This window comes from Suricata suricatta, chromosome 5 (genome assembly GCF_006229205.1).
Source record: "Suricata suricatta isolate VVHF042 chromosome 5, meerkat_22Aug2017_6uvM2_HiC, whole genome shotgun sequence".
NCBI classification, from domain to species: Eukaryota; Metazoa; Chordata; class Mammalia; order Carnivora; family Herpestidae; genus Suricata; species Suricata suricatta.
Window position 1 is genome coordinate 42448178 of NC_043704.1, and position 13673 is coordinate 42461850.

Sequence of the window (13673 nt, forward strand, 5' to 3'; positions counted from 1 at the left end):
TTTATATGAGAAATTTAACAGGTTTTTTTTTTTTTTTAATTTGAAAGAAGTCATCTCTAAAACATCTAGATTTTGGAGATCTGGAAAAGGGCATTTGTTGAGGTTTTACTTGTTTATTACTTATTTGTAACCAAGTTATCTATTTCTTCATGTAAAATTTCTACTTTTATAGGAATGTATCCATTTTATCAACTTCTCAAATATATTTTGGTATAGCTGTTTGTATTATTTTGTGATTATATTTTATGGTTATTTTTACTTTACCATCATAAACTCAATCTATCTTGGGCTTCTAGTACTTCTTTTTACCCTACACTTTCTGTTTGGGCATTCGCTCTTTCTGTCTTTTTCTTTTCCCTTAATTACTCTTGCTAAAGATCAGGCTAACTTACTAACCTTCTCATAGAAGGAGATTTTGCTTTTGTGAATCTTCTCTTTTGTTTTGTTTTCCTTTTCAGTAATGTCTATGTCTATTTTTCTTATTTTTTGCTACTCAGGGTCTTTTGTATATTGCTTTTCAGAATTTTTCTTGATTTGTCTGTTTAGGTCATTTTGTAAATTCTCCCATGTGTTTCTTCACTGCTGCTTTAGAGGTCAGCACCGCAGTCTGCACACACACACTACTAGGTAAAGCCAGCCTTCAGCTTACCCATGGATTCCCCAAATTTCTTGTTGCTTTTCATTTTTTGTTGTTATCATTAGGGCCTGGAATGCCAATGTTTCTCTTGAGATGATTTTAAGAGAAAGAGTCAGCAGTTTGGGCTAGTTCACCAACTTGGCAAGAACTAGTAACTAAAACTTATTTCTAATGTTTGTATTTAGCTCAGAATTAGCCTAAACAAACAATTTTCCAAACAAGTTTCTCTCCCATTAATAAAATCATCCACTCTATCAGGTGATATTTTAAAGGCTCATATAAATGGTAGGGTTATTTATTCCATTTTCTAAGAAAAGAACACAACTTAAAAACTTATGTTTGCATAATGAAACCCAGAGTACTTCTGACCAAATTCCACATTTCCAATGCAGTTAATAGGATATGTGGATAAACTGAAGTGCTTTCTGAACCTCTGAATCTCTAAATCTGTGCTACTATTAGTGGTCTAATTTCTTAGGTGTCCTTATCTCACTGCAAGGAGCTTTCTAAATGAACTATGGTAATTAGTAAAGTTATGTTAACTTTACCAAGGACAGGACTATAAAGGGGTTTTTTTGGCTTGTTTTTTTGTGTTTTCCAATCAGCCTATAGAATACACATATCAAATGACAGAAAAGTTTAAGTTAGGTGGAGCATTTCTCTTCTGTTTTCAACAGTGGAATTCACTGCATATGCCTATATACATATATATGTAAAGACCAAAATATAAAATATGAATTAGGGGCGCCTGGGTGGCTCAGTCAGTTGGGCTTCCGACTTCAGCTCAGGTCAGATCTCACATTCGTGGGTTCGAGCCCCGTGTCAGGCTCTGTGCTGACAGCTAGCTCAGAGCCTGGAGCCTGCTTCCGGTTCTGTGTCTCCTTCTCTCTCTGCCCCTCCCCCTCTCATGCTCTGTCTCTCTCTGTATCAAAAATAAATAAAACATTAAAAAAAAGTTTTAAAATATGAATTAAAAAGTAAAATATGAAAAAAGTATTATCTTTGTTTATATTATGAGGTGGTTAAATAATAATACTTTACATTTGAAGAAAGTTTGATGCAGTAAAAAACCTATCAACATACACATACTTATTTTTTATTCCCAATAGGTCCAAAGTTAGAAAAAAGAAACATGGTACCCATTTAAGTGCAGAACCTGAAAAGCTAAATAACTTGCTTAACCTGACACAGAAGAAATATTTAGACCTAGGAGTAGAGCCCACATGTTGTGTTTTGTTTTGTTTTTTCTTTGCACTTGGTTTTTCTACCATGCTGCCAAGTAAGATAAGCAAAGAGAAGAAAAAGTGAGTCAAGCCAGAAAAGAGGAAGTTGAGAAGCATAAAAGGAGAAAAAAAGTGAAGTTTTTTTTATGAAAGCAGTTTCCCCAAAATACATAATATTGTATTAAAATGTTATTTATCTTCATCCAAATATACTCTGTGATCAAAGGTCTGTGCTTCCAGAATGCTGATGTCTGCAGAAACACAGCTTCATTACATAAACCTAAGAAACAGGAATTAATACTATATTTTTAATGCATGCTTTTAATTTTTAATAGCCAAATATAATCTTTTTTTAAAATAAAATATTTAAATTCCTACCTAAAATTGAGTAGCTGAAACAGCCTTGATATTCTATTTTTTTCTCCACTTTAATAGTATAAACACTTAGATTTTGTTCTAGAAAGTGAGACGCCATGTGTAACTTCACAAAAGAAGAGAACTTTTTCACGGATATGTATCTATACCCCATTGCTCTTTTAAGATATGGAAGCTAAAGGTTTTAGAGAATTTTGCTGCATTTTCATATCTAGAGACATGAAAAATATTACCACAAAATTTTTAGTGTCCCCTTTCCCAATCTGAAGGAAACTCTTTAAGTTTGTTATCAGCAGCTAGAAATGGGAAGGAAAAAAGAAACTGGGGATAGAGCGGAAGTCCGGGAAGAAAACTAAAGAGGACTAGTGTAACATATTCTTCCATGTGCTTTGAAAAGATCTGCTCATGTTATTTCTTCCTAGAAACGTATTGGCAAATTGCTGTTATCCAAATGAGAACACCTGGGCTCCTAGAGGTTAAATAATTTTAAGATCTTGCAGTAGATAAGTATTGGATGGAAATTATAAAAAGAAATTGTAATAAGTCAGCCGAAAAACACCCAGCAGCCCACAGAAGAGAAACGGGTCATGCCATGAAGTTCTTAAGAGATACCACTGAAAGGATATCTTCAGACCACGATGGATACAAAACATGTAAGAGTAACCATTTCAGGAATTATGAAAAAGGGCATGTGGTTCTAAGAGGGTGTTCTACGCAGTAGTTTTGGGCTCTTCTCTTGCTAATTGTTTTGAAGGTAAATATAAGACCATACCATCATTTTGGTGTAAAGCTTTCTCGGAAAAGGGGAAAGGTATAAATATTCCCCCATCTAAAGATGGTCTCTGAAACTTCTGCATGGGTATTCAGAAACAAAAGAAAACAAAAAAGCAAAGCCCTAAACTATAATGAAACCCTCAAATGTCGAGAAGTGCATTTAATAGGGTTATTTGCAATATTGTATTAATAATTTTAAGCTGCATTGTTATTAATGTATATAAGATCACATTTCTGCTATTCTTTTTTCAAGGAAGACTTACTTTTCATTTCTGCAGTGCTTGAACCCCCAAATGGGCTTGGCTAAGAGCTGGGTGGAAAGAGGCACAAATGATGACTATTCTGGGCCTAAATGAGGAGAGAGAGCATGCCTGGGTAGGGTGGACCTGCGGGGAATTCCACTAGAAAAAGGGGATTTTTGCAGATTTGCAAATTATGGTCCACTTTTATTATCTGGAAATAGTAACAACTTTCCCAAGTAATATTAATATATTTCAACATTTGCTTAAAGCAAACTAGAACCTTGTTATCTTTCATTTCTATTGAGTCGGAATCATCTAATTTATTTTGGGAATTCAAAATGATATCCAAAAGCAAAACGTAGGTAGAGATATTTCAGGGAATGGTGAAATGTTGCAAAGAGAGACATGGGTAATGATTCTTGTAACTATTTAAATTATGATGATATCTGTCATAAGGTCTGGAGAGTACAGAGATCTTTCCTTCCATTAAAAGATAATCGATAAGCTCCAGTTATACAGTAAACAAGTCTTAGGATATAATGTATAAGATGGTGACTATAGTTAATAATATTTGAAAGTTGCTAAGAAAGTGAATCATAAAAGTTCTCATCACAAGAAAAAAATTTGTAATTATATATGATGATCGATGTTAACTAGAATTACTGGGTGATCATTTTGCAATATACACTTACACATACTAAATATTATGTTGTGTACCTGAAACTAATCTAGTGTTATATGTTAATTATGTTTCAATTTAAAAAAAATAATCCAGGGTGCCTGTGTGGCTCAGTCAGTTAAGTGTCAGACTTCAGCTCAGGTCATGATCTCGTGGTTCGTGAGTTCAAGCCCTGTGTCAGACTCCGTGCTGACAACTCAGAGTCTGGAGACTGCTTCAGATTCTGTGTCTCCCTCTCCTTTGCCCCTCCCCCACTCATGCTCTGTCTCTCTCTCTTTAAAAAAATAAATAAGCACTAAAAAATTCTTAAAAGATAATCCATGAAAATTCACATGCTTATAAAGAATGTCGATACATAAATATAATTTATCAACAGTCCATAGATCTTTATGAGAAAGATATAAGAATGCAAAAGGCTAAAAGTCAAAATGCCACATGATAATTAAAGAGCCATTTCAAATTTGTCTACATGTCTTTAAATAAAAGGACAGCAAAACTGCATGTAAAATGAGATCTTACTCCCAAGGCAAATTAATATGTACTGGATGGAATATGTGGATGGATGATCAGACTTGACCAAATCTAACTTCCTTTCCATTTCTAAGATTATATTATTAAGAGTCTTTGAACTTACCTAAGTATTTTGGATAAAAATAATCCTAGAAAGAAAGAAAAGAGAAAAATATATCTTAGCAGGGCTAAATTTCACTATATAGTTAAGATTCAATTTTATAATGTGTTTTATATTAACGATGCAAATATATTACGTTTAACTAACATTTCCGTGTTACATTTTTGCAATAGTAAAATATAACAAGAGCAGATAACACATAACATTAAGTCAATAAGATGCTTAGCTTAAATCAATATTGATCAATAAAAGCATGTCATAAAAGCATCTAATCTGAAAACAGATTCTACTGAGGATGTTAAATATTATATTTGCGCTCTATTTGTACCTCCTTTAATTCTTCCGTAATGATCAGATACCTAGTTGACACATTTCATGTCATGCTGACACACATCAGATTTAATGCTGAATTACAGTGACATAATTTGAAGTGAATTAAAATAAACACTTATCTTTTAGCATCTTAGGTACATGTAATGCCTTACTTACAAATTGGTTATGTACCAAAAGTTTGTGTGTAAATCAGTAATTTGGACTAAAGAATGTACTTTACCAAAGGGAGGAAAATGTTAAAAATGATGCCTGAAGGTAACGTTCTTAGGTTACCCAAAGCCATCTTAAGCCATAACATATCTAATGCGTAACATTAGCAACACGAGAACACCTCACAAGAAACCAGTGTTTCAACAGAAAAACATACTCTAGTAAGGAATATACGTCATCCAGCACGGAGTCTAAGTCTTCACTCTTGCTTCCTCTCCCATGTTAATGCACACAACACTTACCTACTAGTTTATAAGGATGGGATCTCCCACAAAGTTATTCCAACAGTGGTGTTTTCCTCTATAGAACAAAAGCCAAGAGGACAAGCAACAATGAATGGGTTCAGAGAGAGATGGTGTGAGGGGAAAGGAAAATATCAGCGACAGTGAAGAGGTGAGCAACAGGATGGATGCTGGGAGTGTGGATTAGAATATTACAGCATGGACAGGGAGAGGCTGGGGCAAGATAGAAAGTGAGAAACAGTCACAAACGTTTTTGCCTTTCTTTCCATTTCTCCCGTTTCTTCTTTACTCTCTCTGTCATCTTTCACTTTCATATATGAAACCAATGTCAGAAAGTGCAGGAGAGGAAGCATGTAAATGAGTTTCCCTTCTCCACTACCTTCCATCCTCTCCACTGCGGTCTTCTACCTCCCTCTCCATTTGCTATTCAGAGGCTAAGCTACAAGAGCATATCTATGGTGTTAGAAATATGTACTCAAGTATTTATGGGCAGTGTAATAATATGTATCTCAGGGATGCAGGCTTGTCTTAAGGAACCCAGCAAAACAAAACAAAATTAGACTGGGTTGGGTAGAGAACAGGCAAAACAAGAATGGCTAATTAGTGATACTTGTTGAAGTCTAGGAAGGTATAGTATAGTATATAAATACACACAATGGTATGTATTTAAATTTCTATTATAAATAATATAGTATAGTAGATTACAGTATAATATATAAATACATATTATGCATTTAAATTTCTATAATAAATAATATATTATATTTTAAATATTATGTGTATATATATATACCCCATATAATAAGGGTACTACTCTGTTATGTTGTGTGAAATAAAATATTTTTGCCCAATCAACTGCTTACCCACAAAAAGCAGCAAAACTGAGAGAAACATGTTGACTTAATCCTGATGATTAAAAACTATTCTTTGGCTATCTTGGAAAAAATTTTCTTTGAACCTGTTAGAGTATGTGGAGGTAAAAGGATTAAAGAGGAACTCTAGCGCGCACAAGCTATTACTGTCTTGGACAAGTTCTCTAATACAGACAAATGTTCCTGCTCATTACCTCTCATCTAGTCTCACGGTCCCAGGAGCCACTGCCAAGCTGAAGGAGGTACTTTGTATACGCTTTCTCCCTCATTTCCTTTTGGTTACGTAGTTCATCTCAGGAAAAATATCTGCGGTGACCCTGCGAGTTATTGGATTTGAGTTCTCATGGTCATCCTCATCCTAATTCTGAGAGGCACTGTGTATAATCCTGTTTTCCACAGGCATATTAGAAAACACCCTCCCCTAGGGAAACTGGGGGACTAAATATAAGGTCTGGGGTCCCCTAATTCTGTATGATATTTGGTGGTCTTTATGATTAAACCTTCTAGACTAACTTGGAAGAATGTATACACTAAATATATATATTTTAACCCTAGGAATTACTGATCATATTAGTTGGGCTCAGGAAACTTCCCAAGGCTTTATGCTGAGGATTATACTCAGGGAATACAGTACCATTATAAATTCTTCAGTAAGCATTCACTAAGTACCTCTTATGTACCAAGCTCTGGATTAGAGAGCCTTGTTTTGTAAAGCCTGGTAAAAAATGTCAATGGAGAGATTTAATGAAGTATAGTGATAATGCAGTCATCCCCCCCCACCCCCACACACACACACACTCACATACACACATCATACCTGAGACCCTTCCTCTCCATCTACCCAATACTGCCAAATTCTGGTTGGGAGAAAGTATTTACAAACCATGAGGTCAAAACCATTGCTGACATTGAAGTTTAACTAAATTATAGTTTGGTCAGAGCACATTGTTTTGGCTACTATCTCCCTAACTAACAAAGCCCACTTTCCTTGGAAAGTACTTCCTTCTGAAATGCTTCAGTGGGTACGTGTGGAAGGCGATATACACAATCATTAACTTTTAAAAGGAACATAAGGGAACACGGATTCAAGCTGGAAGTGTTCGGTCTTCCGCTGTATGTCTAGGTTTGCTAACTTCTTAGCTTTCATGAATTCTTACCGTTTCAGGGTTATTTTCAAAGATCTCCCTGGCTTCTTCCTTATTGCACAGTTCTTCAATGCATTCTCTTTCCAGATTACCCTCTTTCGTTTCTTCAAACATTGAATTTGCCCGGCGTTTCCTAACCAGGACTTGTGAAGCATGCTGCTTTGACAAAACTGAAGGAAAAAATAAGTTTTTTGAGGTAAGTCTGTTATTTCTCCACTTAAAATGTTATTTTATTAAGCAACGGGAATTAAAATCATTGTCTGTTAATTGCATAACATTTAAAATCAGTATAGGTGAACTGAGAAGAAAAAATGCAGATACATAGAACTTTGGCTAACAATTCAAAACGCAGGTTTGCCTTCAAAGAGGCAAGCTATAGCACTTATAGAATGACCTACACGAACCATTCAAGTTCACACCAAAGGTCACACATACCAGACAATATTTGATATTTACTTTATTATGACTACACTGGGAAAAAGCATCATGCTGAAATGCCTATCTCAAAAGTTACAGCCCCGCATCTTTAACGCTAGAATAACAAACTTTCTCAATTTTAATGGAAAATCATGTGATCTCTATAAAAGATAGAGAAATGCAGGAGTACAGTCTAATCAGCTATTTGAAAGACACCTGATGAGCTAACACATTTGATTTATTCATACAAAGGAAAATAAAATTTTTGAAACGAGGAAGGCTTTGTACAAAGCACAAAATACAGAAGGCAAAGAGAAAAATTTGGTAATATTGACTATATAACAAACTTTAAGCAATTGAACAACAACAACAAAAATAACAAAACAAAGTTCAACATCAAGCGACAGATTGGAGGAAAATATTTCATGATGTAGAATGGAAAAAATTACAGCCAGAATATATAAACAACTTTTGCAAACTAAAACAATAACAACAACAGCAGTCAGACAATGAATAACAAGAATATGTGTGCAAGCTTAAATAACAAAATGATATAAAGAATATAAAGAAAATACTATAATCAAAATCATATAAACATCACTACAGAGAAAAGAAAAATGGCCAATAAACATATGAAAAGATGTTTATTACGCATTTTTAACTAGATTTTGCCCATTAGATTTGCACAAACTTAAAAAGCTGATAATATCAGGTATTGGGGAGAGTAAGGGGAAATAAGTATTCTTGTACATCAGTGGTGGGAACACATACAGGTAAGCATTATTTTAAGGTAATCTGGTAGTAGCTGAAAATATAAGCATGCATACTCTTCAACTCAACAATTCTGCTTCTAACGATGTCTTAGAGATATGCACGTGTGCTGGAAAACGTACATATAGAATGTTTATTGAAAATCTGTACATCAAAAATTACAAACAACCTAGATAACTCTCATGAAGGGAATGGAAAAATAAACTATAATACATCTGTACCGTGGAATAATATGTAGCTATCATTGTAAGGAAGATAAGCTTACCCTGAAAATCTTCAAAATATGCTATTAAATTAAAAATGAAGGGGCGCCTGGGTGAACTCAGTTGGTTAAGCATCCAACTTCGGCTCAGGTCATGATCTCACCTTTCATGAGTTTGAGCCTCATGTTGGACTGTTGGTGGACAGCATGTAGACTGGAGTCTCCTTCGGATTCTGGGTTCCCTCACTCTCTGCCACTTCCCTGTTTGTGCTCTGTCTCTGACTCTTTTCTCTCTCAAAAATAAGTAAACATTAAAAAAATAAATAAATAAAAATTGTCAGGGGTGCCTGGGTGGCTCAGTTGATTAAGTGTCCAACTGTAGCTCAGGTCATGATCTCCTGGTTTATGAATTGGAGCCCTGGGTCAGGCTCTGTGCTGACAGCTCAGAGCCCGGAGCCTGCTTCAGATTCTGTGTCTCCCTCTCTCTGCCCCTCCCAATCTCTGTCTTTTTCAAAAATAAATAAATATTTAAAAAATTAAAAATGAAAATTGTGGAATGCCACACCTATAGCGTAATCTGATGTATTTCATCCATACTTGTAGACATGTAAGTATCGTGTGGACAAATCCAAAGAAAAGAGTTTGAGGAGACACTCAAACTACTGATTGCAATTACAAATGAAAAAAAAATAATAGATGATATGGAGCTGTGGTGTCATTGTTTTAGTAGGTAAACAGACCATGATTTTATAATATTTTTTAACCAAAAATAAAATCTACAAATAATTTTTTTATCCTGATTTTAATCACAAATGGTTCTTTCATTAAGATAAGCAAGTAATATAAACAGATAATTTTGTTTTTCTCTTTCTTATCTTATTACCTGGCAAATAAGGCACACACAAGAGATGACAATAGAAGGAAGAAAAAAAAGCAAAAGGATTAAGTAATAAAAAATCTTTCAAGAGGGAGGGAAGTAATGTTACTATTTCTTCTACTTGCCAAAACAGAAGTTTAAATGGGATGATTAAATAAATAAAATGTTTAGGTTATATTTTTAACTCTATATTTTACCAGCTTTATCATTATCCATCAAGATCAAGATTAATCAAGGCTGTGTGTGTCTAACAGGTGCTTTTCTGTAGCATATTACCTCCCAAGTGTATTACTGACTGATAAATGGTATCCCTATCCACAATGAAAGAGTCTGACATGGCCAATTATCTTATTTACTTGAAATAGTCTTAATGATGCTACCTTTAATAAATATAGCAAAAACTTGTCCCTTCTGAATTTCAAAGCAAATATGTAGTTTTTCTGGGGAAAACAATAGCATCTTTCTTTGAAAGATAAATAGTAATTAAATAATCAAAAAGTCAAGGTCAAATGTACTTAGGAAACTAACCATAATCATCACTTTTTGGCATTTCCTCCTTATGGAATATTAAGTTTTGGACTTTAGATCTTAATATTGATATTTAAGAATATCTTGTTCTCTACAGGGGACCTGCTACAGGACACAGAACAGGTTTGAAAACACAGACTCTATTCACATGTGTGAAAGAGAAAGCTTTCAAGTGTCCAGAGAGAACTAAGGTAGACGTTTAAAGGAATGCTCACATAAGTTTATAAAAGTAGAAGGAAACGAAATAGCCTCTGTTATTTCAGAGATGATGAAACTTACATAAAACATATGCAAGATAGCTACCCTAAAAAAATTATTTTGTATAGATTTGAATGTTTATGTTTTATTTCATCTAGGTTCAAACCCATGATGTTTTAAATTGGCATGGTACTTAATAATTTTCAATGTGTATATTATTTCATTTTGATCCTCACATAAATAATGAAATAGAGTACAGAATTATCATCTGCACTTTTCTTGAGTTACTTAAAGAAACTTAAGCTGAGAGAGGCTTCATGATTTGGCCCAAGGTCATAGAGTTAGGATGTGGTCTAATGGGACAGGGATTTAAATATACCCATCCTTCTAATACTGTGCTCTTTCTTCTGTATATTCTGCCTCTCCAATGACCATAATGTACTTGATTTAAAAAAAGAAATGATGTGACTGTGTCATGGACAAGTTTGAAATCTTCAATAATACGTTTACTGTCCTTTAGAAAATAAAGCCATCCGTTAAACACGTGTGCTTTCAAAGGAGTCTATTTCTTTTCAAAAAAATATAAACATCACATCACAGATCCAACTTAAGAACTACAGAAGGGGAGGATGAGAAAAATAAGTGCGTTAGAAGTGCGTTTACCAGCTGCCTCAGTCTCTCCACCTAAAAGCATTCACCCTGCTGGGCTGTGGGAATGTCTAAAAAATTCCATTATTTATCAGAATAGTCATGGCATATAAGCATACATATGCTGTTTTTACATTATCTCCTTTAATACTAATGACAACTGTTCTAAGTAGAGGGTCATTGTCCCCATTTTATACATGAACTAACTACAACTCAGGGAAGCTGAGTTCATCCCTCCAAGTTCACACAGCTGAGCACAGAGCCAAGGCTGCCTCCAAAATTTGTTCTCCTTTTGCATTACTACACTGTGGCTGATCATTTGTTTCACTTCTTTGGATCAAGATTTTCAAGAAAGACTTTGTTAAAACCCAACCTTGCTGCTTGAAAAGTGTTACATTCAGATTCAAAATTTCAGGTTATTATGTTCCGTTAAGAGTCTTTCAGGTTAGAAGAATGATGGAACTATTTACATTATTAACTTATCTGAGTCCTCCCTTCTTCAAAAGAGTGTCGTAGCAGGTTGAACAACTATGTCAATAACATAATCATTGTTCAAACATTAACTGGAATTCTTTCTTGATATTGTCTTAACAGCCTTCATATGTTCCCGTCAATATTTTCTGTGGGGGCAAATCTTTGTGTTTTGAGCATAAAATTTGATTGTCTCATCTCCAAAAAAGTAATCAATTGTTATTGGTACTTCATCAAAGCACCTGTAATTAGGATAGTGGTAATAACATTGCCTCTGCTCACAGGAGAATTTCCCAGTGTTCAACTGATTTCCACCATGGTCATGAGGAGGTACTTTCCTCAGGCTCTTTCCCACATAAGTTCAGACTTGCTACCGTCTGTTCAGGGGGGTTGCCCTGATCTGCAAGTTGCCCAAAACTGATTAGTCAGATGTGAGTGAGGTTTCAGATGAAGGAGATGAAGGAGGTTCATGCATTAGGACAGCCCATCCTCTGGATCTCCATTCCGTTCTCTTGTCCTTTGCAAAGATGTTTCTCACATCTCCCCTTCCAAAAGCTCATCTCTTCTTTAGTTCTGCTTTCTGTCGCTCCTGTCCCCAGGCTCTACTTATCTGGCATCCCAAGAATGAAAACCTACTCTGAGAATCTCTGGCATTTGGGTTGGCAGAGTGTTTGGAGTCTTGTTTCTGCTTCACTGTGGGGTGAAGCAGTGGAAAATTGCTTTCAGGGTACAAATAGAACAACTAGACAATACGTTGAGATATAACTGTGTCTCATACGAGTCAACTGTTAAAATGGCATGTTTCCTTAATCAAAGCCTGAGAAATATAGAACTGCATATCATATAGAAGAACCGTTAGTTAATAACGATGGGAAAACATATGTCCAGATATTACCAATTGTATTTAAAATAATCACACAATCATCAAATGTAGAATGTTTCATTTTTTTCCATAAATATTTCTACCACAGAACATTTCTAGTTGAGGAGGGATATTTTAAAATATGAAGGTTACAAGGACTATGAAAAACAAAAACATAGATTTTTTTTTTTAAGGCAGGCTTCATGCCCAGCACAGAGCCCAACGTAAGGTTGCAACTCATGACCATGAGATGAAGACCTGAGCTGAGATCAAGAGTCGGACACTCAACCGACTGATCCACCCAGACTCCCTCTCAAAAGATAGATTTTTAATTAGGCATTTGTCAGCCTACATAATTATTACCAATTTTCAGAGAAGCTTTCAGGAAGATATGCTATGTCTGTATGCATGCTACACTTCAATCTTTTTTAGGTCAATTGTTTTGAAGAGAGCTGTTACACTTGCTTTTCTGTAAGTTCTTACTTTTGTTTACATTGAGGACTATGTTGTTGAGCAATTGATTCTTCTCATATTTTTATGTTAAATTTAATCTTTTTTTAAATGTTTTATTTATTTTTGAGACAGGGAGAAACAGCACGAGCAGGGGAGAGTCAGAGAGAGGGAGACACAGAATCTGAAGTAGGCTCCAGTCTCTGAGCTGTCAACACAGAGCCCGATGCGGGGCTCGAACCCATGAACCATGAAATCATGACCTGAGCCGAAGTCGGACACTTAGCCAACTGAGCCACCCAGGTGTTCCACATAGTTTTATGTTAAAGGTTAGAAAAGTGTTAGAAAAAGTATTCTCTAAAGGTGAACTATCCATTCTTCAAGATGACTAAGCAAAAAATAAGCTAGTAAGAAATACTTTAATAAAGTCAAGAATTATAAGGAATAGATCTGGATAAGAGTTTAAACTGGGAAAGAAAAAAGAGGAAATAATCTGTGAGTTATGTGTTGTACATATAAAGGTGAGTCCTGGAAACATTTGGATTAGAAGAGATGAAGGTTGGTTTTCATTTAGAAGTTAAAAAGCCATTGATGGCATTTTAAAAAATGCCACTATTGACCCCCCTTCTGGATAAGGAGGGAAACAATGCCTGAACTGTTTAGCCACAACAGGAGTGACATGGACCTTTCCTTACTCTAAGATTTAATTGTAATTTTAATGTACGGTCCCAATTCGAGGGGAAAAAAAGAAGAAATCAAACACTCTGCTCTTGTTTCCCCAAAGTTAAAACCTTTGATTGTAGCCGTAGACAGAGAAAGTGGTGCATTTCAGTTATTCCTTCCAAAACAACAAATACTTCTACCCAAAAGACAGAACAGGCAGCTT

The 13673-nt window shown here is 35.1% G+C and overlaps 1 protein-coding gene across 1 annotated transcript in view; it reads right to left on the reverse strand.

The window, feature by feature from the left end:
- Positions 1–13673, reverse strand: part of PROS1 (protein S) — a 67412-nt gene that overhangs the window by 37117 nt on the left and 16622 nt on the right. Inside the window, exons 2-3 of the mRNA XM_029939162.1 lie at positions 7376–7533; positions 4565–4589 (exon numbers count right to left, since the gene is read on the reverse strand). Coding sequence (XP_029795022.1) covers positions 4565–4589; positions 7376–7533 — 183 coding nt within the window. The remainder of the gene's footprint in view (positions 1–4564; positions 4590–7375; positions 7534–13673) is intronic.